The following is a 26353-nucleotide window of genomic DNA, read 5'->3' as shown; positions in this document are numbered from 1 at the left end:
GATACTTTTCAGTGCCTTAACGCGTTTCGAGAACCCAACTTACGCTGAAAGGGCGCCTTTTCGCGAACTTCATGCTCCTTCCTGCAGTCAGAATTGTTGAAGGGATGCTAGCTGGGACACTGTACCGGGCGGTGACGTTCTTTCTAGCCGACGGAGACGGCATTTAAAATTGCGAGGTTGTCTTGAAAATGCAAATCTTCTCGTATTCAGGCAGCAGAAATCATCCACGAACCCATACCAGATATCAGAGGACACACACGGCTACACGCCGACAGGCAGGCCTAGCACCTAACCGACACCGCAGTCACGCATGGAAACGCACGAGAGATTGCGGTGCGGGCAAAATTCGCTAAATTGGTGCATTTCGCTAACTGATTTTTCAGAAAAAAAGGCTAGAACCCTTGACTCATCAGCGTAGCAAATTCGTTGCATTCAGCTTAACCGTCGCAACTCCTTCGTTACGTAGAGGTCGCAAACACTTCAATGAAGGTGGAAATGGGGAATTGGAAAACTTTGTTAAATCCAGGAATTCGTCACATAGAGGTTCGTTACATCCAGGTTTAACTGTATGAGCAAGAGGGGATAAAACATTACAAATCACTGGTTATGCAAGTTAAGTAGAGTGGGCAAAGTGTAACACAGCAACTGTTTGCGGTAATTAGTTCTTGGGCAAGGAACGACCAGGTTTCTGCATGACGCGTATTATGGCTGTGACAGTTTGGTGGGAAGTTATATGTAGAAAAACTGCATTTTCAGCTGTTTCATTACATAAACGTGGAACGGGACTGATATCCGTACTTCCAAAGATCGGTCATGTATGAGCATCGTACGTCGAGCTTCCTTTTATAGTAAATAGTTTCGTAATGTTGGCATTTGTTGTGTGGCCCCGATGCAAGTGAGCAGTCAATAATGTGGGAGAAAAAAAAATGGCTGTAAGTCAGCAGGAGAACATGGATTAACCTGATCCGTGTTCTCTTTTATGTTGTAACAAGGGAGTGAAATTATTGTCTGCATTGGCCATGTCTAGCTTGTGGATACTAGTTGCAAGACTTGATGCCATGTACACAGGCAAGTGCTTTCTGTGCACTCTGTGTACTCAAAATTACAACTTGAGTATGTTGTCAAATGGTCAGTCAAAGAGGACTTAAAAAAGAGGCTGCCTACCATGAACATGAACATGCCCATTTGCAGGAACAGAGACAGTGTGTTCGTGAAAATAGTGCGAGCATTACTACTATCGAAGCATGGTGGTAATCTGAAGATTGAACGATGTGTGAGTATTAAGCCACTAGGCACTGGGTATGCAAGGAGTGTTGCCCAAATATCGCACAGCTGTGCTGTATATTCACGCAACTAAGTGTGATTGTTGCCCCCCCCCCTTTTTTTTTTTCTGATGGAGGTAAAAACAAAAACAGCTGTATGCCAAAGTTTTGGCATATGTAGAGATCCCCAGGTGGTCTAAAGTAATCCATAGCCCTCAACTACAGTTTGCCTCCTACCCTAGGTGTAGCTTTGGCACATAAAACTCCAGTTTGGACTTCCTAGAAGTGCTAAACATAAGTTACTCAATGCTTTTAGTTCTTTGCTGAACAAACTCATTATCAAGGACACTCGGTGACCTCAATCCTTGGTTGGCTGTCCACTAGAAGATTGTTCAGCATTAGTTTAAAGTTGTATTTCTTACTGTAAGAGGATTAGCCCACCATGCTTTCTTTTTGCTTGCTACAAAAAATAATACAACCAACTTCTTCAAGGATATGCATATACCGACGACGATGCTCCCTCCAAATATTCACATTGCATCACATCAATGTTGTTTCCCTAAAGCTGAAATTTCCAGCACACCCTCTCCTTGTACTTAACCACAGAGGACCTCTGGGTAGAATGGCCACTCAAACAGGTAATTTAGTCGATGACTTTAGCTGATGCTGGGATTTGCTGCACCCTTGTGTGGTAATGCCTTCAGTTTTTTTTTCGAATACGCAACAAATGAACCAGTTGATGGGGCAACATAGAGTCAACAAGGTAAAATCGGAGTCAATGTAAGGTCAGCATTTACGCAAGTGCAGCTACTAGACCATTTAAAACAAAGCTGTACACTTTTCTTAATGTTTAACTCTTTCTGGCATGGTGGTCACCCCAGGTAACAACTTTTTCTTGATTTTTTGCTGCATAAAGTATTGTCCCTGCTGAGTTGATAGCATGGGATAACGTGTTGTATGTATAGGTAATACTAAGGAAGCTAGAAATGAAGTGCTGTGATCAATTAGCACGGAGCGCTGTGTCACAGAAGTTGGTGACCCCCGTGCATGTGCGGATGTGCAGTACAAAATCTCTGATATTCGAGAACGACATGGATGTGTGAAGCGTGCACTGTTCCCTTGTGCATGCAGGAAAACAAGGACTGTTTTGTGGCCTTCCACCGAAAGTGACTGGTAGGCCTTTCCTGCATGGTGGTCACCTCGGGTGACCACCTCACGTTTTCTGAACCAAAAGTCAATTTTCGTCTTGTAAGAAAAGCATTTCCTGGCCAAAAGTTCAGTATTTTTTCAATAAAAGAAAACGCTTCCCTCCCAAATTGAAGTTCTGTGCATGAAAGAGTTAAGACGAAGAAATAATCACCTGGTAGGGCTTTGAACCTGACACAGCTCTGATACGAGCCTAGTCGCATGGCAGGCTGACTGATACCCAACAGAGGGCAGGCACCTGTATGCAGCCAAACGGCAGAAAAACACCGCCTGTACAAATATAGCTGGAACAAGTGTCCAAGTTAAACAAGATATTTCGTTATCCTAATGTGATGCATAGTTCAGTTAGGCGAGCGTTTCTCAAGCAGGTGTCTGTGTGTGCATTGCAGAACTAAGCGCATTCAAATTGTCCTGTATTATTAATTGTACATGCAGTATCTGCATTGGTCACCTGCTGGCTCTCAGCTGCTAAAATGCCGTTATTGGCTTCAAACTAGTTGTGCTTTTTTTTGCAAAAAAAGCATGTCCACTCAAGAGAAGCAAAAGCGTTCACGTAATTACTTTTTTGCCTGTATGAAGTGTGTCAGCAGAACAGAGCAGTATGTATCAGTTCAGCAGAATGAGCGTTACAAACAACTGCGAAATGTTATTTTAGTTGCAAGCACTAAATGTAAATATGCAGAGCTTATGCATACAAAGCTTTCACAAGACCAATATTTCACTTCATTTCGTAGTTACAAGGTGTATTTGCTCTGCACAAGGGTAAACCTTCCTTTGAAACCTTTTGCACGTTGTTTTACTCAAGCTCGATAATTACTATGGCGCAATAAAACAGGGACAAAGAAGAAACACATACAACAACACAATGCCGAACTTCCAACTAGATTTTATTAAAAACCATGCTGCTTGTATACACAAAAAAACTAAGAACATTGTGACATCAAAGCACATCACGCTTCTAAAAAGGCTACTCTTTATCTGAAAGCGATATGGACGGAGTACTAATGCAGTTATCCCCCGCCTGCCTGATAAGATGAGCTTCAAGAATTTCATGCTCAAGCTTTCCCCTTGCCTTCTTCAAAACTTTTGTGCAATCTAGCAAGGGGCTACACTTGCATTTTTTGCTGAGTTCAGAAGGGTGGCCACCCGCGTTGTTTGCAACTATCCAGTTGTGCTCCATCGCCCTCTCATTGAAACACTTCCCAGTTTGCCCTATGTGCACTTTTTGCAGCTTGAGGGAATTTCGTATGTAACCCCCATGCTGCAGTCTGTAGTGAACAGCGTGGTTTTTTGCGCAAGGTTCAGTTTTTTCTTCTTTTATTTTTTTATTCAAGGCTCGCCTTTTTCTGAATTTTTGTTCCTTTTCTTCAATTTTCTATGAACTATCTCCAACATGTGTCCGTTGCTTCATTTTCAGTTATTCCATTAAACAGTGCTGTAAGCATGCCTGTAATCATTAGGCTCCGAATCCCAGAATAACTTTTTCTGGGCAATTTTATTTTTGTTATTTTTACTCACGATATCACAATAAGCCATAAAACAATAGCCCAAACAAACCCATCCGTCCGGAGATCAGTATTCTGGGTGTTCTTCTGGCCATCCTTTTACCTGATGCATCGGAGGCTGGCTGGGCTATGCTCCTTTCTCTGCACTGTGGCTGGGCATGTAGTTTTAGTTGTGCTGTTCTAAAGTAGCTCCCCTCATTTCAAAAATGGCTATCAGTGCCCAGCTGCCATCATAAGCTTGGAATAAATCTTTGAGCAGTCACAACACCCATGACTAGGGGTCGGATTTCCTGGTATCTACCGATAAATTTCCGAATCTACCGGCTGCTCCCAATACTTAAAATTCGTATTGTACCAAAAAGTACTGACTTTAGTTGTGACTGGTCTCACGAGTGTAATATATATATACAAGGTGCACTGGCCGTAACCGCATGCAACACAGCCACAACCTGCAGGCATCAAGGTGCGGTGTATGCATCTAAATTTGGTCACATAGCTGGTTAGTTGACACCTAAATCTGAAGACCAAAATGACTTGAAACATCTGTGTTTTTGATAGCTGTTTGTCGGGGTTCTTGTTTGTTATGATGGACCATGCCTCTCGATTGCAGCACTGGAATTTTGGTGTCTGGCGTCAATGGGGGGGGGGAGCTTTTTTCGGGTGCAAATGGCAGATAAGAATGCACAAAGGACATTTGTGTGCATACTTAAATGATAAATTATTTGCTTGGTGACGTTTATGATAAACGTTATTTCTGCACGCTGATGTCTATCCGACGTGAACGCATAGAGCAATTTTTTCAGTGAGAAAGAAAAAAGCCAAAAATACTAGAAAATGAATGCTGTATGAACGTATTTGATGAAAGATGCACAATTTTTTAATAAAAATAAATATCAATAGATGCCTGCCAAATTAAACATCAGTACCGAAAATTTCAATTCGTAGTGATAAAATTCAGAGAACGCAATATGTAGTTTGACTTGGGTGGTCGGCATAGCTAGGCCTGGGAGCTGAACATACTTTGCCACTGGAAGTTTGATGCTTCCAGAGGTTTAACAAACAGTGATATTATACACTTGCAGTAATAAAATCCTGAAGTTGTTGACATCTTAACGGCCAAGGCCTCGTGCTGCTGTGCACAAGGCCGGGCCTTCGGCTTACAAACAAAACAGTATAATAGAAAAAGCTTGTGTCTGCAAGAGAATTCTAGGTGGTGTAGGCCACCCCAACAACAAACTCTGGAATACTTAGTTGTACTGTCTCGATGGCCCACTGGCTGCTGCTGAGGACGAGGTGTGAGCAGGAGGCTGCTGAAGATGTGAATGTGAGTGCGAATGTTCGTTTCCACTTTGTGCCGACAGTCCTTTCAGCTGCTTTGTTATCTCCTTATGGTATTGTGAAGCAACACATTTTCCTTAACTCAAATGAAATAATATTTTACACACTGCCAAACTGGCTGTAATTATCACCGCCATCTCCTCCATCAGTCACTGTGTCCATCCCCTAAAGTGGGTTAGCTATATATATATATAGGAGATGACTATATAGCTAAAAGTATGATTGGCAACAGTTAATTTTGTTATAAGCCCAGTCTTGGCTTAAACTCTATTTTAAAGAGGTGGGTACAAATAGTGCTAGCAGCTGGTTGGCCGTAAAAAGAGTAGCTGTCTGAAAGCCCATTTATTTGGCTTGCAGACACCGCCACGTGGTATGGGCTATGAATTGAATGGTAATTGCATGCTAAAAGGACAACAAAAAAAAGTTATTGCAGCATACGCTGTTAATAAATTTAGGGCTTTCGCATTGGCCTGGAATAAAATAATTCCTATCAGCAATGTTGCATCTTTCGACATAAGATTGGCTAAGAAGCTGTTTATCGATATCGTCAACATGGAATGGGCAGGAATACAACGCTTAAGGGGAGAGGGGGAAGTAGAGATGAGATCGTGATGACCATTAACTGGTCCGTAAATTCAGGGTTGATTGCGATAAAATAACCCACATCATCATTAAGGCAAGAGCCTTAAGTACCCCATTCTGCGGAAAACTGTCGTCGTTGTCCACTAAAGAAAATGGCTACAGACAGACGGACAAGGAACTTTATTGGTGGTCCTGAGAGACTCCGATGACCCCCTTCTCAGGGGGGTGATGAAGCCGCATGCCGCTCCCACATTGGGAGGGGAAGGTTATGCTTCACCGCTGCATCGTGGGCTCTCCGGACAGCTCATAATTGACGCTGTAAAGAGTAAAAAAAATAAAAAAATAAAAAACGTGGTTCAATGAGATTTGAACCCTGGTCTCACCAGTAGAAACCCAATGTGGTACCACTGTGCTATCTCCAGATTTTTTCCTTATCTTTATATTGCATAGAAGACTAGCCCGAAAAGCTTTAAAATCACACCCCATCTACAATGACAGCAAATTCTCTGACACACCTACCACATGCATACCTCGAGAAGATTCAACCAGTTCGGTGGCTGCGATTGTTGGTGAAAAATTGACTTTGTTCCCCGAGGTTCCTCCGCATTGCGAACCATCATGCGACACTTCCATAGGCTAAACAATCTTCTTCCAAGTTGCCGCTGAAAGAGCAAGGAAGTTTTTTTTTTTTTTTTTTTTGCACATACCCGGTTGAAGGATTGGCAAGAAATGGAAGGGATAATGTGCCCGCTTCACAAATTTCACGAAACTATAAACTGGGAACGCAAAAGTTGCAGAATTGTGCGTGCCGCGTGACACCTGAACGTGATGGCACGTGAGTAGAACAGGTGCACACCAGCCGCGCAGAACCCTTGTTCTCGGGAAGCTGTGGCGTGTGCCAGTCTGCCTGCTGACGTAATTCGCGTTGTAAGACAAAGAAACGAGAGCGAAGACGGAGACGCAAACACGCTGAAGGAGAAAAGAGTCGAAAGGGAAAGTACGAAAGCGAAGAGACGAAAATACGATGTTGCAGCAAAGGAAGTATAAGTATCGCCAGGCTTTCGATCGCCTTGAAAGCGCGTAAGCAGGCATAGTGCCCCCGAGGAATTTTCTTTTTTTTCCATCCTTGTAAGAAGCATATCATGCGTCCAGATAGGGATACGCGGGTAAGCACCTAGCCTGCGTCATATCGCGAAGCGCCGTGCCTTGCGTGCTGCGATATGTCGCACGCGGGCAGAAGCAGTGGTGCGGAGCTGCCTGTGCTACAGCTCGAGCTACAGCCCGAACAGCGGAACTGCAGTATATTCAGCGGCCGCTAACGCCAAAAATCGTAGCTCAGAATTTTTTTTTTTAAAGTGCGAATGCACTTCTTAAGCGACCCTGAATCACGCGTCCACCGCCGTCCGTCCATCCGGACCACATACCCACTTAGGGCGATTGGCCAAGAAGAGTTCCTTCGCTACCCATTCGGCATATCTTCGTGATACTAACCACTTCCTACGGGAAATTAACAACATAAAAATCCCTGATGGCACCTTCCTTGTAACTATCTGTACACAAACATACCTCGGGATCACGAGGCGCCAAGCCCACAAGTCATTGAAACTTTGACCAGGCTAGTGTGGAATTAAATAGCTTTTAATTCCACAATCAGTATTATCTTAAGCGACCCTGAATCACGCGTCCACCGCCGTCCGTCCGTCCGCACCACATACCCACTTAGGGCGATTGGCCAAGAAGAGTTTTTAAGTGCGAAAGCGACCCCACCACATACCCACTTAGGGCGATTGGCCAAGAAGAGTTCCTTCGCATCACCCGTACATTCGCACTTCCCCATGCTCCCCTTCGGGGAAATGCGGGTGAATTTTTTTAACGTGCAAGGAAGCCTGTGTCCCGAATCCAACCTCTCATTTTGCCAGGAATCTCATTTCACAATTCGACAGCATGTAGTCCGCTTATTTGTTCATTTATCTCTATGTTTACCCTTCAATAAACTTCATCAATTTTAGGACTGGCCGCTAGCCGTGTACAATGGTACACCACGCTGAAAACATGCGCGAATCAGCGCATCCTTTGCTTATTTATTCGGCTTTGGCCAACTGCCAAAAATAGCTATCTTCCGCCGTCCTTTGCGCGGCGCTAGTGTCGCTGATTGAGTGCGCTTTATCCAAGATGGCGGGCGTACGGTTTTAGGTTGTGGGCATGCATGAGACGTTAGTTTAGACGTTTCTATGCCATCCCGCCTACGATCGAAACGTCGCCGGATATGAAAAAGTACACCCCTTGGATCGCACTCCTCCTGTTCTGTGTAATAGCCGAAGTTCGCACGAGGAACTACCCGGGTAAGCTGCGAAGTTCGCACGCCTAAGTGCACCTCCAGAGTCTATCGCCATTTTGCGCTTGGATCGGAACAGATGTCACGCCGTTTGTGCCAGGACGCGCGCGCAACTGGGCGTGTTTTGTCGAAACACTCATAGTGCAGGATGTTGCCCGCGTGGTCATCTCGTCAGATCGGATTATTGTACTTGACAGATCGCCGCAATTGCCATCGCTCGTCTAGCGGTAGCTGCCGCTGTCGTTAGCGAGCCATGCAGTTACGCGAGCTGTCGAATGCAACACTTTGTGCCCTGTGACAGCTTCTACCAGGCGTCAGTTGACATGGCAGGCCCGCTTCACTGTTGTTGAAACACTGGTCGTATCGCGCTGTCGCACGGCAATATTTCTCTTCTCTCAATGCTCGCGCGCTCTGTTAGTACCGTCCTCGGGACAGGTGTTGCTGTTCTCAAGGGAAGCAGCGGCTTACCTGCGTGCTGAGGCTAGCGTTTGTTCTGTTTTTCTGCTTGCGCCGCCTTTTTTTTTTCTCTCCCCTACTTGTTCTGCTCAGTTTCGTTGGCTTGTGTTCTTGCGTTATGGATGGGCGTTAATGAAGCCATCTGGGTGTGTTTTCTCAGACCAAGAAAGGTGCCTTGCAGGTAACTGTGTTCGGTTGACTGTTTTTAGTGACAACTGGACAGTGTTATGTTATGATGTTATGTCTTTTTTTTTTTATTCTTCATTATTCGTGCCATAGTCGGGCTGTGCGGCAAATGACAGCGCGTATAAAAGGAAATTCGGTCTCTAGTTATGTAGGAAATACACATGTGCATATAAAGTGACTACGTGGGTTGTTCGCTGCGAAATGATCAAACGAAAATTCAGTGAAGGCGGAGTTGAGTTATAAGGCAGCATAACTCTGCGGTCAGAGACCCGCAAAGTCAAGTGCGCCGCAGCATGCGCCTGCTTATTCGTATTTGATGCAGAATTTATTGCACTTTGCTGAGCGGGACGGATAATGTCAGCGGGCGACATTTGGATCGTTTTTCTTCGGTTTCTGCGCAGTTGCGGATTTTGAAAGTTTAACGAATTGAACGATATAGCTGGCCGAAGACATTGATGAGACATGTAGAATTGTTCAGTTTGGAATGCTTAATTTCTGTTCCCTTAAAAAAAGAGGCGTGGGTGGCTGTGATGTGGCTGCTATGCCCGGCCGAATGCAACAGAGTTGTAAGCAAGATTAAGCAATAGAAATTGCAAAAATCCAACTCCAGTATCAAATTTCTTCCTAAAAACTTTTTTAAATGGTTGCATAGGGTCATAATGTGCAAGGAAGCTGCATGTGTGGCTCATTAGGACACTTGGTGTGGGTGGCTGCGATGTGGCTGCTACGCCCGGCCGAATGCAACAATTGTAAGCAAGATTAGGCAATAGAAATTTCAAAATCCAACTCCCGTATAAAATTTCATCCCAAAAACTTGTTTAAATGGCTGCATAGTGTCATAATGTGCAACTAAGCAGCTTGTGTGGCACATTAGGACACTTTGAAGTCCTTGGCATGCCAGGAAAAATCAGGAAGGGATGTCTCTGTCGACAGCTTTCACTCTTTGCCCCAATTGCTGTCCCATTTGAAAGCTTTGATGGAAAGTGATTTCAAAAGGTTGTAAAAGTGCATTTTTGATACCACATGGCACCTGACCAGATCACCGTCTTGCATTCAAATATTTAGTGAGCAAGCCCATTGAATTGAAGGATTTCAAGGGACACAATTTGCTCAGGATAGTTGAACGACGAGTTGATCAGGTTGTTCACACCTGATATCTGCCAGTATGGTGAAGTGGCTAATAAGTTACGCAACTTCATAAAATTATGGGCTCGTTTTCTCAGCCGCAGCAGTGGCATGTCTGGTAGGGGAAACTGAAGCCAGATTTGGCATTTTTGCAATGTGGGCTAGCTTGTTTATTATTTGCTCCTTTTGGGTGTACTACGAACACAAGCGACGAAACCAGCAAATAGAAACTTATTGGTGATACTCGCAAACTTCCTTGCATACAATGTCCACCTGGCCGTATAAAACACTTTCAAGAACAGCAAGGATATTGCTCCCAAGGTTCTTTCAGAAATGCAAAGTCGTCTGCACAGTGTCGTGGTTGCTAAGAGGGGTCACTAAATACAAGCATGTGGCATTGATTACAATCCAGTGTCTGTTTTAGTGAGTCAACAAAGAACACCTGTTCATGCAAACTTTGGCACCTGATAAGAGAACCCCACGTGGTGTAAATTATATAAGCTCTCCACTACAGCTAGCCTTGTAGCTCAGGTGTATTTTGGCATTTAAAAGCCCAAGTTAAAGTTTATAAACATAATGTTGTAAAATTTCACGCACCATGCATGTTGGGGGGAAGGGGCTTTCCGCTGCTAGAGGGGACCGGGAGAGTGCATGACGAGCACTTGCAGCATGCCTGAAACAGTAGCTGCGAGAGGGCTGCGCCACCACATGGAGAGCCTCTCTCTCTTTGAGGCACGACCACCTACTTCGGTGTGGCTGCACGTTAGCTTTAGCAGGTGTTCTGCACAATGCAGTCCATGCGTACCTGTGTTCTCTTTATGGGAGGAAGCTGGGATCAGAGCCAACTTTGTTTTTGGACATAGAGTAATGAGATTTGGCAGGTGTTAGTAAAATAGACAGGTTCCCCTGTGGTGTATTTTTGTATGAATCCCATGGCTTGCAAACTTGGCAGAAAATGGGCCTCTGTTTGGCTTCTATGTTTCCTTCCTTCCTTTTGCACTGGCCACTGGTGAAGAGTGTAACTGAAGGGGGTGGAGTGGCATGTACGCCTGTCTGCAGTGGAGGAGGCTAGCTTAGGGAGTTTCTCTCTTTTAGGACCATCATGGCATGTGGGGCGTGGTGTGCTACTGGAGCGCAGCCTGCGGCTGCGCCCAGGCTGGACACGCGACAGGGGCTGGGACAACGCCGAAGGGCAGCTGGGCGCCGAGGAGAGGGCTGTGGAGGAGAAAGCTGGGGCCCTGGGCAGCCGTGACGGAGTTCAATCCCGCCGGGGCCCTGACGCCGGGACTGATGTCTCCGGCGTGGACAGCCTTGTCGACCAGTCAGCCGTCGCAGGTGAGGGGCCGTCATCTTTACCACGTCAAGCGTCTTTAAGTTACCCTGACGCTGTGAAGGGACTCCAGGCAATGCCCATGGGTTGTGCAGTCTGGAGCACTGCATGGGCCTACGTTTTGAGGCCCAGTGGTTCCCCGTCCTGCCCGACCTGTGCTCAACGGGGCTAGAGGCATCTGTGCACAAAAGCACGTGGCTTTCACTGCAGTCGATTAGAGTGGGGAACAGAGTATGCAATAACCTTACATCATTTGGGTTTAAGAAAAAGTATTACTTTGTAACACTACAAGGAAATTCAGGTGCACCTCATTGCAGTGCAAGTGCTGAGACGTGTGGAATTTCATGTAGCTTAATCCATCGTGTGCTGGATAGTAACCGGCTCAAGGGCTATAAGGGACAAGGCAATTAGATGGCAAAACGGCAATGTGCGCAGCAAATGTGTGATACCCAGCACAAAATGGCCTTTCAGGCCTGGCCTGGGCTTCTGAGTAAGCCGGGGTGCGCACAGGGCTCTAGTGTGGTCTGCTAGTGGTTACAGTCAATGCATGCTGATTCGACCTGGGCAGGGCTGCTGAAATGTGGTCAAATTTAGTGGGACGAGCTGTAGTAGTTGAAATGCATAGCCTTGTACTCCTGCGGGACTCGATTTCAACCAAATTGAATTATGATTGTGAACTCTATTCAGTTTATTGCTCCTACTACTGCACTTGGGAGGGTGAGAAAGTCGTGCTGAATGGGTTGGCTCCCCTTTGTGCAGCTCACATAAATCTTTCCTGTTTTGTACCAGTATTGGTTCTGTAGGATTTTTTTGTTTTGTTTTGTTATGCTTGTGCATATGTCTGGTGGTTTTCTGGACTCAAGGTCTTCGACATGTACAGCCTGGCTTCTGGTGTTTCCATACCATATCAGAAACATTTTTAAAAATATCAGTGTTGATTCTTCCTTTGAAGGAATCGGTTGCTCTTCATTTTTGCTCCTCACTAACGTGAGAAGTGGGCCACACTCGCGTTAATGAGCAGCAAATCATGACATGCGTGTATGCTCATTGGCAAATGTTTGCTTGGAGCCAGGCGTGCAGCATATCCTGTGAGGCGAGTGGAAGGAAAACCTTTAATATTACGAAAAAACGTTGTGCATATGCAATACAAAGCTGTATTACTTTCCGACAATCTTTCCTATGCTTGATGCAACTTTGCAGCACTTACAAAACAGCTGAATTCATTTTGCTGAACAGAATTCATTTGGTAGTGTGCGCAACCACTCGCGCACTGCGTGACTTGCATCTTCATCCGGGTGGAGGGGCATCAGCCATGGACATGGCACCATTTGAAAACTTCTGACTCGCGTTCGTAGAATTTCCGATGTCACACTTCCACCATCGTTTGGACTTTCATTTGACGATGAATTTCGATGGTATCACCAATCACTAAGCAGAAACCAAACAACAGAACTCGGTTCCTCCCCTGTGCGAGTTGCTAGCGGGGCAACCTGTTTTTGGCAGCTCCCCCAAGTACGTTGCAGGGCCCTTATTATGTCGTATTATGGCACTGTAAGCAGGTAATTTGAAATCCACTTTTCTAAACACCCATTCCTTAGCAATGGCACCAGCTCTTCCCACCGACTAAAATCATAGGGACATGTGAGCTACCCAATCCTTTTGAACAAAGAGGAGTTGCACATTGTCTGCATGATCCTTCTAAGGTATGCCTTTGCATTATCTCGCAGTATCATGCTGTAGCAGTATCTGGGTGGTTGGTGTGGCACTGGTTAGCCCTTGCACATCCTCTGGCTTCCCTCCTACTTGCAGGGGGGCTGTACTTGTGGTATTTGTGTTAGGGAGGGCACGGCACTAAGCTGCTTGCTAGTTGAAAAGAATGCGATTCCTAAGTTGTGAACAAATGGGCAAATTTAAATGGAAATTTCATTTAATTAAGCTGGATGATCAAGAAAATTGAATAAACGGTGGTAGAGATTCAGTTAAAATCCTGCACTTACCCAGTTTTGTCGTATGAACCTGTACCTATGACATCACTGCACCTTGTCTTGATAGAAGGAACCACAATTTGAAGACAATTGCAAACTTATAATCGCAGTTTAAAGCGCAGAAGAGCATTTTTTACTATTAGTATGGTGATGAACAAGTGGCCATGCAGGGAAAATGTATGCTAAACCAACAATACTCCAATGAGGTTTTGGGATCGTGGCACCCCTCAAGAGTGGCTGGTGCAGCAGTGGGCAATGGTGCGTCTTGCCATGACCAGCTGGTGTGGCTAGCTGGGCTGTCTGAATCATAGGGCGTGTGGTGGGGCCCAACTTGTCAAATTCTAGCCCAATGATCTCCTGAGGCAGATTTCCAAGGTTCTAAGCAAGAACCAAGCCCGCGACCATGCTGTTCCACAAATGGGACACCCTGCCAGGTTTTATTGGACTTAACTGCTGGTAGCCCTAGTTACAGTTCCTGTTGTGCTGTGCGTTTCATACAGGGTTGAGGTACTGACTGACCCATTTTCGGCTGCTCCCCATATTGCATCACAAATCATGGTGAAAGAAGCAGGTAATTGGAAATGCGCCTGTTAGTCACAAACTATTTGATAATGGTGACATCGTTTCATGTTGGAGCATAGCGAGATATGAATATCAATTACATTCCTTTGAAATAATCAGACTTGCATATTTTCTTTGTGGCCTCTTCAAGGAGTGGTTGCAGGCATGCATTGATATTCCAAAAATGGTTTGTGGCAATATTATTTGTAACAAAAAATGTGACTTCAAAATGTTTTGCTTGGCCTTGCATTTTGTATACCCATATTAAAAGTGAACTGACTAAATACTTAATAAGTGGATGTATTTGTGAGCAGAAAGAATGTATGTATCATTATGCACCACTGCTAGTGCTTTTCACATAGTGCTTCATATGTCAGACAAGCAGGAAAAACTGCGAGTTGGGTGTGTTGGGAAAAGTGCGAACAATACGTGGACAAGGAAGAAGAGCAAGTAAATAAGTGAATAAATAAATGCTCTGTCCTGTCTTCTTCCTTGTCCAAGTTTTGTTCGTGCTTTTCCCAACATGAAGCAGGAAGGATATGCTTCAAATTCATCTCATTAAATCGCTTTCTATGCTACACTATACATTTTAAAAATTAACAAAATGGAACCTTAGGTCATTAGGCCGTATGTGAAGCCAGTGTTGACATGTTCTTTTGGCTGTCACGTAGCTTGGTAAAGAATGCAGATTCTTGTCCAGTGTGTATGTTTGGTATGGCTTCAGAGGGGATAGGCACATTTTAAGGAAAGCAGTCTTCTATTTCTCCTGTTTTTATGGCTGTTCTCTCTTTTGAAGTTTTTTTTTTAGCACCATGCCATTGGACAACACCCCTCCCCCCTTTTTTTTTCACATTTATTCTGCAGTTTATGGAGATGTTATTCTCTAGTGTGATGCTTCTTTGTTGTGCTAGTTGACTAAGTAAATTTAGCTTAAAAAAAAGTAATTTAATGGACCATTATGGTTTTTGTTCACTGTCCTACTCTTCAAATATATTTCTCAGCGAGAGTAACGAAAAGATTGTTTTTTGTTACAGATAACGCTGTAGGTTGTTTTTCTTGCGTGTGAGCAGGTGCCGACATTGGCACTTGCTCTTTATTCATGTTTCCCTCTTGAATTCTTTTCTGTCACACTTTCTAAGTTGTGGCATTGTTCCTGTACTACCACTGGAGCTGGGGAGGCTGCATGTATAGATTGGGGTTGGCATTGACCTTTCTTGTGCATTGTTTGCCTCTAGGCAGTGAAGGCTGTGGCACTTCCGCCGTGTCAGACAGACAAGTGTTAAAGGGGCAGAGGGGATTTTTTTATATAGGCTGTTGTGGATTGCTCTTAGCGCATCGTCGCATCGTTCTGCGCTACCGCTTTAAACAAAGGGTCATCATTGCCGGCGAGGGCTTCGAAGTTCGTTATTTGAGATGTGAAGATGGGCGTGGTGTTTGTAGGCAATGTGTCCAGAGGTGTGAAGTTAAAAACAAATTGATCGATCTCGCATTGTCATTAGGTAACATTGCAGGCTCCTAGGCTTCACCTGTTCCATGGACCTTCACTAAATGTAGAATGGTTGTGGAAGGTATATATTTTGGTGAGCATTTTCAAGCCACAGAGATATTAATGTCTGAGCTTATTTCATACTGTTTTACCTTGTTGAAATGTAAATGTCTCTAATGGCCCAACCCAAACTATTTCTTTTTTAGCATTTTTTCAATCTACAGAGTGTAGCTTGTGTTGTGCCTTCTAATGTTATTGCGATTTTTAAAGCATTTTTGTTTGCTTTTAATATATAATGGGGTTTCCCAGCAGCGTGCGCTTAATTCTCAGCATTATGCTGCACCGCAATGCATTTGTGCATACAGTGAAACCTCGATAACTCAAACTAAAGGATTTTCTAAATCCCAATTCGATCTCTTATGTTGTCCACGCACTCCTATCTGCTTATCTCAAAAGGCTTGTGGTGTATCCTCCAGGTAACTCGAAATCTTGTCTGCACATTAAAAAAAAAAACTGTTACAAGGGAGTATATTGGAATACGATATCAAGCTGTGATCTTTGTAGCCAGCAACCTGCATTCTCACAGGATTACAGTAAAAACACAACTAAAATTGGAGGTGATTTGCCAAAGGAAACTGTCATGTCGCAGCCACAAGTGCGTGCAACGATATGTGGACTCGAACCTTAAAGGACACTTCCGTCCGAGCCTTTGTTTATCTCTTCTTTCAAGCTGTCCCGGCAGTTTTGCCTGCCCTTGGGTCACTTTATCAACATTTCATTGTTTGTTTTCTTTATAAGTTTTCTAAGGCTTCTTTATAAGTTTCCTAACCCAAATCTTATTGCTGCTCAAAGCAACTGTCAGAATTTTAGAGATGTAATGTGCCTATGTGTGTGGAAGTAAGAACTTAATTCATTTGCATTTCCCCAAAACAACGCCATTTTTACACATCTGTTCTGCAAGAATGCCTGACATTTCGTATTGTTTTTTATATGTAACAAGCTTTTGGGGCCTGACTTCAGTTATAGGAGGAATTTGTTATTGGCAGTTAAGGCAGGATGTTTGGCAACATTGGTGTTGGACGTGTGGAATGTGTGAATCGAGTGAACAAGAGACTACTACTATTACATCGTATGATGCGCTGTGAATTTTATTCCCAAATGTAAGGAGAATCAGTACATTACTGTGCATCTTTTGAAATAATGCAGTAAAGGGAATAATCCCCCCAGTAACAGGCCTTCATGAGTGAAGGGTCGTTTCCACGAAACAATTAACTCGTGATACAATTCCTAAAAGGTTTGACAGCCAAAGCTCTGAATTTGGTCAGCACTCACTTGCGTCGCCACTAAAAGAGGCGCTGGCACCACAAGCTGCACTGGTGTATAGAACACACCAGCGCAGCCAAATCAGAGAGGCCTATTGTGCGTGCCTTCGAGCGTGAACTTGGCTTGTGTGAAACGCTCTTGGGGCTGAATGTAACTAAGGCGAGTTAAAGAGACAAATGGTTCACAAACACAGTTGCTGAAATTCACTATTTTTCATGGCCACATGAAAAAAAAAAAACTGGCAGAAAAATTTTCCCCTGCAATTTTTATTTCTTTTCATTTTTCAGGGCCTCTCATTTCTACTCGTGTGCACTTTCAGAGTAACACTGGGGAAAGCTCAGTTTTCGCTTCATTTTTTTTCCCTGTGTTAGTAGCTTCTATTTATTGCGTACCTTAGGTAAATAAATTCAGTTTTAAGTTACTGCTTGTGTGTGTTTGCCCTATCCTGCATTTTTTTTAAGAATTTGATGACTAACTAGCGTGAACTTGCGGGTTTAATTAAAGCTTCCTGCTGCAGCAGCAGCTCAGTGGCTAAGGGGCTGTACTGCTGCACACATTATTGCTTGTTCTATTTCCTACCAAATCCTTCACTGTGGCATGCCCTAAAACCATCTTAAGACTGAAATTTAAGTAGAAATATTACTGCCGTTTATGCCTTGTACCTTGTTGAGGCATCAAAAGTTCGGGTTAGTTGGTGGGGTCTGTACGGGGCTGGTAAAAATTTTACTCATGAGATGGGTGCTGCTGTTTTCAAGATGCTGAGCCATTTGGTGACACAAAACAAAAAGGTACATGCACGTGGCCTGCTTTGCATTGAAATGTTTCTTGGGGACATTTATGAGGTGTGTAATAAGATCACTGGTTTAGTGCGGAAGTAATAATTAAAGGTGGTGGGTGTCTATTAGCTACTGAATGCATATAAAATAACCTTGCTGTTATTTTTGGTTTTTGGTAGGGATCAACTACTCTGTGAGGCAGTAACAGTATCGTGGTGGTGCTTGTTGTTTGAGTGATGCCCGATAAATGAGACAGCAGCAGTTGTTCAGTGAGACAGCAGCAGTTGTGGCACTGAATGCATCATACTTTAAAAGGTCAAGTAGTATGTCGTTATGTGACAGTATCAAGAGCACCAAACAAAACGAACCACAACAGATAAGCTACATAGAGCAGATATTTTTGAGGTAGTAATTGAAGATCAAATTTGCATTACCTACTTTATTCTAGGCTAAGAATGGGTTCTGATGTTTGGGCACCTTATTCTGTCACCAAATGGTCGTCACTCATCACATTACTATGACATTGAAGACCTGCATCAGGTGTTATCGCATAAGGGGTGGCTAACAAATAAAAGAAATATAATGAATTTGCAGTTAGGGTTAAATAAAACAGGTGTAAGTATACATTGCAGAAGAAAAAAAAGTGACATTTTGAATAAATGTTGATCGGAACGTGAGTAGTGGCTAGCTGAGTGGAAATGCCATTCCGGTCAGATGCTGTACAAGAGAAGAGCGACGCGGCAAATGCGGTGAGAGCATGTGGATGGGCAACACGAAAGTAATTAGCGTTGTGGCAGGACGTGTGGGCTGGTGGTAAGATAACGGGGCGGTTGGCTGAGTGAGCTGGGATGCAACTTGTGAAACAAACAGAAGCCGGCACTAAAGTTGTTGTATCACGATGAAATTTTGCACAGATGTTCATTATAACACGTAGAGTGCCGAAATCTTGTTAATTATGCAATTTCTCTCCTTAGATATTTCTGACGGTCATAAAACAAAAATGTACAGAACAAGACAAGGCACACTACCAGTCATTTTTTTTTTTTTTTTTTCGTGGGGAGGAAAATGAATATAAGGCTTTTTCAGGTAGATTTTGGCACCCTGCAGTTCATAAGGAACCACCTAGGCTATTTTAAAAGTTTCAGGAAAAATTTTTACTATAAAAGAAAGTGCACAAAAAAGCCTTTTTTCTGCAAGTCATGCTGCGTAACATTTTATCCGGAGCAGCTATTTGAAATCTGATTGCATACATGCCCAGAGGAGCTCAATCTTTACAAGCTGTGAAAATTTCAGCCTCCTAACTTCATTATTAAAAAAAAAAGTTGTTCCGAGGAGCATGTCCCCTTAAATGCAAAGACTAGAAAAGTTGCCAATAATAGCATTATACATTGATTCCAATTATACACCTGGTGGACTATGAGGTGTGCCGTAGTGGAAGGTTTATTTTAACCACCTGGGTATCCTTAATATGTGCTTAATGTAGACACATGGGCGTCCACATGGGCCAGGAATCAAACCGGCGTCCTTGGGTTCAGCAGCACAATGCCTCAACCTGTGAGCTACCGCCGTGGATTGTTCAAAGGCTAATACGCTGGCTTTGTACGAGTAGGAAGAATGAAGAAATCTAGTGGCATGATTCTGAGCTGGTTCAAGTTTCAAGTTTGTCTGCTGGGTGCGCTTGGTGAGGGCTTCGGATGAACGATGCATATTCAAGTTTAGTTTGAATTAATGCTTTGCAAGCCAGGAGTTCTACGTGTTGAGTCATGTGACAAATATGACGCCCAAAGAAACAGAGGTCTGTTTGCTGAAGACTGGATGTTAGTGATGTGCATGCGACACTATTTGCTCGCTGTGACACCCTGGTATTTATAATATTGCCGCGAACCATGCACTGTTTGTAGACTTCTTTTTTGTTTTTACCATCCGGCGGCGCTCGGCTGTGTTCAAGCAAAGTGCATGTATCCTTTTCTTTATTTTGATTGCGCATGGGCTATCATATTTTGATGGGGAGAGTGTTTGGCCCTGATGTCACTAGCCTAGAATAGTCGTCTTTGATCTCCAGTGTTGTCATTGTAATTCGACGTTTCGAGAAACAACCGCGCTGAAAGATAAATACTCCCAGGGCAGCCGCCGCGGTATTCGATTTGCCGACACTCACCTGCGCACATCACTTTGTTGACTGCTGCTTCGCCGCATGTGTATTCTTTGAGTTGTTAGGGGAGCACAAGTTCGCTCCGATAAATTTGCTCTTCCTTCAAGACAGCTGCGTCGTCTTTGGTCATGTGACAGTATTTGACATATTTTACCAGGACATCAGTGATTTGATGAGGAGGCTGTGGCGACTGTGAAAAGGCACTCATTTGGATTTGTTCAAGCATCATGTCATGAGCCAGGTTGCACCAGTCTGGAATGTGGTTTCTAACGTGCAATGAGACTTGAGCAGATATCTAATTGTGTGCAAACATATGGATATTGCTAGATATATGCACTAGAATAAAACTATGAGAAGTAATGTCAGTATGATTAAAAAAAGCTATCCTGTGCAAGCAAGCAGATTATTTGTTATGTACCTCTTGGACATCAAAAGAGAGAGAGGGGGGGGAGGTTTCGCTTTAACTTTGACATGGAAAATTGTTTGCTTGTCAGAATGAAGGTGAAACTTTCCTGAAGTGAAATGAAGTGCAAGCAAGCTGTTAGATTATTTGTCATACTCTTCAGGCATCAAAAATGAAAGAGGAAAGCTTTATCTTTATTTTGACATGTGAAATAGAAAGGAAGGAAAAAAAGTTTCAACTTCATTTTTACACGCAAACAACTTTTCATGTCAAAGGGAAGGTGAAACCTTTCTCTTTTTTATTTATTTATTTTTTTATGCCTAAAAGGTATAACAAATAATCTAACAGCTTGCTTGCGCTACATTTCACTTGAGGAAAGTTTTACCTTCATAACAAATATATAACAGCTTCCTTAAACTTCACTTTGACATGGAAATTATTTTCCATGTCAAAACAAAGTTGAAATTTTTTTTTCTTTCTTGTTTGATGCCTGAAGGGAATAACAAATCGTCTAACAGCTTGCTTGCATGGAATACACCTTTCTGATCACGCTCACATAAGTTTTGCAGAGGTTTTGTTTAATTAATTCTGCGATGATTGTGCAGTCTTGTAACTCAAAAAGTGTAGAAGATACCTTTGGGCCTATTTCAGTTTTGTTATTAGGATTTTTAAATTACATAAATGCCCCTCATTTGATTAAATTTTGCCCATGAATAACAAGAAAAGTTCTTGAAATTTACTTCTGCAGTTTGAATGGCACTGTAAGAAGTCATTTTCAGCTTATATTTAGCCTGTGCACAAGCAATTGGTTGGTGCTCCTTTTGCTGCATGAAAGAGGTGCTTTTTCTTACTTTCTAGTATCTTTGAAAGACTTGAAAACCATGGTCTTTGGTGATCAGCACTGATGGTGTTAAGCGCTAACCACATGGAGCGATTTTTCCAGCGACGCGACGAGCGACACGACTAGGATCCGCAGTCGCCGAACCGAAGTCGCTCGCCGAGGCAGCCACATGACAGTGACGGCTCGAGCGACTGAGCATGCTGAGGATGGCGATTTCAATGTTTCCGCACTGCGCATAGTAACGCGCTTGGTACGCTGGATGTTTGCAAACATTTTTTTGTTCATTTGTCATAAAAAGCATGACTAAAAAGTATTACGCCTTTCTACCTTGCTTTTTGCACTTCATTGCATCTCTAAAACTGGTTTGCCATGGGTTAGCGATAGCGCACGCTTTTCCTTCTGCGCCTCGTTTCTCGGCTCCAACATGAACGCCGTGAATAATTCGCTTTCTTGACGTCGTTTTTCCCACACGGGTCTCACCCAGTGTGAGCGGGAGCCTTCTTGCTTCTGCTTCAGCGTGTACACAAGCTTTGCCACGCAAAGCTTTCTTTGCCGCTGCACCGCAAACGTCGTCTGCGTGTATTTGCAAAATCTTCCCCCCGTTCTCTTTCAAAACCGGAGGTTGCGTGCTTACGTAGGGGCTCTCCTATTGGCTAGTCGCTGAGGCCACTTCCGGGAGGCGAGCGACTGTTTCTGGCGACCCAGAACCGAGCGATTCGATGAGCGTCTTGGTGCGCGGCGAAAAGTAGTTCGTCGCTAGTCGCGTCGCGCCCCAAGTCGCTCGCAAAATCGCTCCATGTGGTTGGGGCTTTATTGTTTTTAGCTAAAAAAATTAACCAATTATCCATTAACAGATTGGTGACTCCTGGTTGTAGTGATTCAATCGAATTCCCCAGTGATTGCATCGTCGTTCATGTAGAGCGGTGGTTTTACTGCATGGTTTGTGTAGTTCGAGAACGAATTGAAAGACGGTGTATTTTAATGTTATTGCTAATCTCGGGTAGGCAACGCATATGTGGTAAGCTTTCAGGTTTGGTTGTCAGTATCAAAATATTACAAGCTTTGTCTGTTGTCAGTATCAAAATATTACAAGCTTTGTCTTAGCAAAAAACAACAAAATTGAGCAATTTCACAAAAACTGCAGTCTGTGACATCATCTGTCAACCAAGTTTCAGTCAGTAGATGACGATACAAGGTTTGAAACAGCCTTCAGGAAGAAAGCTGCCTATATTGTGGTGGGAGGCAGCCTTTTTTTGTAGCACAGTGCTGTTTGGGCCAGTTTTCTCAGTGAAAGAGTTTGCGAATGGTACAAAGCAAGGGCATGTCAGCTTGTTTTGTCCTGTCCAACCATTTTTGCTTTTTGAGCACTCTGCTCCCCTTTCTTCCTACTCGCGTGGTGAAATTCGCTATCTGCGTTTACCTAGTTCTCTAAGTTTTCGACTCGTTTTCTACTTTATTGGAAGTTCAGTATAAGCTTCGTCATGCTTTACCTTTAGTTTTTTGCTTGGCTAGGGCTTAAAGTTTAGGCAACTTTGTAGAATCATTTTTCGAGCACGAAAAAAATGTTTAGTAGTGAATGTAATTGGGCACATGGTGGCGTGGGCAGTGTACTAAGAATTGGATTCTTGGGGTTCTAGTTTTGACCAACACTGGTCTGATGGTTGAGTAGGGCTCCAATTTTGTAAATGAAGCTAGTAGGTTCCATGTAGTGCTCTCACAAACGGCTAATGTTGGTTCAGGCATCTAAAAGAAGTCACCAGCAAACTTGACACGGAATGAAAATTTCAGAATATGGTGGCCACTTAATAAATGCTAATACTTCAGAATGCCATTATGCACTAATAATGTCTTCACTTGCAGCACAAAACATACTGCTTTTTAGGTTGCATTTTGCACTCTGAAATGGATCGGTTTATTGTCTGGATATATTAGCTACGCGGCACTTGTTGGTAAGCTGTGGAGTTAGACGAGGGTTTTGCAACTTGTCATGAAGGAATGGTAATCTTTTGAAAGGAGTTAGATAGTTTGCACAAAGTGATAATGGAAAGCGAAGTATTGGTGCAAATACTAAACATTCAGTGTCCCACAGGATGGCACAGTTCATTGAAGGCATTTATTATCTCGGTGTTTTTTTTTTTTTTTTCCCTTAGGAGCACAGCATAGTTTTTAGGTTAGCCTTTTCAAGGAGAAAAACACCATTTGCTGCGTAGCCATAGAAATGCCTTGAACAAGACAGCAGTATGTATTGTATCTATGTCAACAAATGTAACATACTGTAAATGGCTTGTGGCACATTTCCGCTTAAGATAATTGTAGGAACCTCGGTAGTCAGTGTTAATACTCGGGCTCTTTGGTGTTTCATGCTTAGCAAAGACAGTGCAAAGCGATGAAGGCGAAGCAATAAGACAGCAATAAACAACCCAGGGCTTGTGTTGTTGCATTCTGTTTGCCTCATTTCCTCGTATTGTTGCCTCCATTCTTTGCATTGTTGTGTCATTCGCATTCCGGTTCACCTGTAGGGAATGGAAATGAGCATGCAGCTATGAAACGGGGCACGCGGTCGCAGAGGCTGTAGTTTGTAAAGCCAAATGGCATGTTGAGTTGGCCTGGATACCCTGCTTAGTATCTAGAATAGCCTAGTAGAGGGAAAAAATGCCATTTAAGAGTGTGTATATACATATATATACATATGCAGGGTGTTTCGGGGAAGGCTTTAAATTATTTTATAAAATAGGCTTTCGGAGGTAAATATGTTTTTCTTGCGCAAAGGGATCAGGGGCCATGGCAGATGCAATAAAACGAGTTCCAATTGCTATTTAGGGCAAAAATTACCTACTACTTGTTAATTGACTTTTTAGTTATTCCAGTTAGGCTGATTGCAATGTGGAAATTGTAGAGGACCATCAGTCAACCAGATATCCAGCGTTTTATTTGCGAAAATGTGATTGCCCGCAGACTTCTGGGCTGAGTACTTCAGTCCTTCAGGTGCGCGCTTCTGGAGCTCGGCGGCTGCAAAGCACCGCAAAGTGTTGCAAAGCTATGCCCACATGCTGATGTCACTTAGAGCTGCACACGTCACACGCATGCAGCGCTTTATCACAGCCAGGCTAAAGCAGGCGAGCGCCTCCACTCTAGCCCGGCCGTGGCTTTATCTTGCCTCAAACGAAATGTAGGGCGGCATGCTCTGAGTGACGTCAACGCATGGGAATGGCTTTGCAACACTCTGCGGCGCTGTGCAGCCGCCGAGCTCCAAAAGCGCGCATCTGAAGGACTAAAGTACTCAGCCCAGAAGTCTGCGGGCAATTACATTTTCGCAAATAAAACGCTGGATATCCGGTTGACTGATGGTCCTCTACAATTTCCACATTACAATCACATGCCTAACTGGAATAATTAAAAAGTCAATTAACAAGTAGTAGTTATTTTTTGCCCTAAATAGCAATTGGAACTCGTTTTATTGCATCCACCACGGCCCCTGATCCCTTTGCACAAGAAAAACATATTTACCTCCGAAACCCTATTTTATAAAATTATTTAAAGTCTTCCCTGAAACACCCTGCATATAAAAAAGACAATGCTACGAGAGTAAGCTTTCTGTAAGGGCCACATGTTTTGTGTATGCCGTTGCAGTCGACACCTGTAAGTCTGAAATGTGCCCTGGAAACCTGTAACGATTGCGTAAAAGTGTGGTAAGGTGGCTTCCTGGCAATGTTGTTTTTGCTTGCTGCTTCTAAATGTGTGTTAGTCGGGAGAACTTATTTTTTCTTCACCGTTGTGCGTGTCTTGCCTGCTAAGTTGCCACAGGGTGCCAGCCTTGTACTGTTCTGCCTCTCAGGGTAGGGCAACAAAGATTCCACCTGCTCATCTTGAAAAGTAGCTGCGCAGCTTCCAGCTGCATCTGTGCAGCACGCATTGTTAGGCCCACGGAGAAGGCGTATTGTTTTCCTTTCTTTTTTTGCTCGAACGTACGGGGCGGAGTTGTAGCTTTTGTTGTGCTGGAACGGGGCGCTGACACATCTCTGCTTGCAGGCTCGTCTGTTTATGTCCCGAGGTCTGTTGTTTTCAGTGGTGGCCCGCGTTTCTTTCTCATCGGGCTTCCTTTGTGATTCTGAGGCTGGTGAGCCCCTTCCCCATGCATTTTTTTATCATGGAGGAATGTGGTGTTCCGTTACTCCTTTCCTAGTTCTCTCTCTCCCTAGTGCTTTTCAACAGCATGAGAGTTGGGGGGGGCGGGGGGGCAGTTTTTGGTAGTTATGGCTAGGCTATGTTCTGATCAGGTGTCAGTTATTAGATCCATCAATTAATCTTTTCCTCCCACACCCGGACAGCTTCCCTTTTACCACACTAATGACAGCTTTTTTAGCCTTCTGGTGTGTTACGAATGTGCTTCCTGGCAGCGTGCTCCCTCCATTTAGTCAGTTACTTTATCAGTGGTTCGGGCAACTTGCTGGATTTTTGCGGTTGTTTTGTTGCTGTGCGCATTTTTCAAAGCAACATGATGGCTGCCGGCATTCCGACTCCGCGCAATATCGTGCACACTCTGTGCCACTGCAAAGACAGGTTGTAAACCCACTGTGTGCTGGAAGCTGCATAGGAATTTGAGCCAGACGTGCTTATTCGACCTTCAGCCTTCCGTTGGCGGTTCTTTATTGGCAGGTGTCCTCTGGGGTTCATTGCAATGGCTGCCACTCGCTTACTTCTTGTCGTACTTCAATTTTTGGGAATACCTTAGTGGATTCATTTCCAAGAGCCGTGTGATCCTCCTGTGCCAATATGCTCTGCAAATTAAATTCTGTTTGTGAGCCTGGGTGGCGTAGGGCGCATTGGGCCTAACTCGGACCAGATTTAACTTCTTTTGGGTCTATTTGGTTTAACCGAAGTGTTTTTATCGAAAAAAACTTTGGTCATTTTTGTGCTCTGTATTTTCAGCACAAGTGTTTGTTTTTTGTTGTTGTTGGTTCCCCCCCATGCGACACCATCAGGTGGACACACTAGCTAGGGACAGCCTCTTTGCCTGACTGCCTCCTGTTTGACTGACCTTCCCCCAGCTCCAAAAACAAGATAGGGGGAACTCACTGGTGTAACGACACTGTTACAGGTGTATTTATGCCGATGTCAAGGTACACGGCATGGCTTGGCAAAAAAAGCCAGAGTGCATATGCATGCCAGAAAAATAGGCAGGGGTTCGTACATGTTCTGCAGTGAAGACGGTTTTTTTATTTGGAACAAAATTTACTTGAAGTGCAATTTCTAGATCACAAGCTAAAAGTTTCGTGCGTATAATTAGCCATCTCATGTATTTGTGTGTGGAGGGCCTTGATGCTTAATTTAGGACCAAATTCCAGGAAAAGGTCATTTTTGACCAAACTCAGTAGTAATTTTAAAAATTTGTTGAATTGTTTAAAATTATTTTGAGCATGAACTGTACTGACAAATGCAAAAAATGAGTTCGTCTGAAAAGATAACAATTTTCTTGCAAAAAAACCTGAAAAAAATTTTCT

The 26353-nt window shown here is 43.7% G+C and overlaps 1 protein-coding gene across 3 annotated transcripts in view; it reads left to right on the top strand.

Annotated features, from left to right (window-relative positions):
* The first annotated feature begins 8044 nt into the window (after positions 1-8044).
* The window catches only part of LOC144140904 (uncharacterized), a 37354-nt gene continuing 19045 nt past the window's right edge, over positions 8045-26353 (top strand). The window contains exons 1-2 of one of the 3 annotated variants that reach the window (XM_077672407.1): positions 8045-8235; positions 11091-11330. In XM_077672407.1, coding sequence (XP_077528533.1) covers positions 8160-8235; positions 11091-11330 — 316 coding nt within the window. In that variant the 5' untranslated portion in view covers positions 8045-8159. Of the gene's footprint in view, positions 8236-8363; positions 8866-11090; positions 11331-26353 lie in introns of those variants that run through there. The other 2 variants (XM_077672420.1, XM_077672412.1) reach the window with 2 other exon arrangements.

Source organism: Haemaphysalis longicornis, unplaced genomic scaffold, assembly GCF_048455015.1.
Source record: "Haemaphysalis longicornis isolate Haplotype H1 unplaced genomic scaffold, Haemaphysalis longicornis Haplotype H1 scaffold_1, whole genome shotgun sequence".
Lineage (NCBI taxonomy): Eukaryota > Metazoa > Arthropoda > Arachnida > Ixodida > Ixodidae > Haemaphysalis > Haemaphysalis longicornis.
The sequence above is the reverse complement of the archived record's forward strand: the minus strand, read 5'-3'. Positions and strand labels throughout refer to the sequence as shown.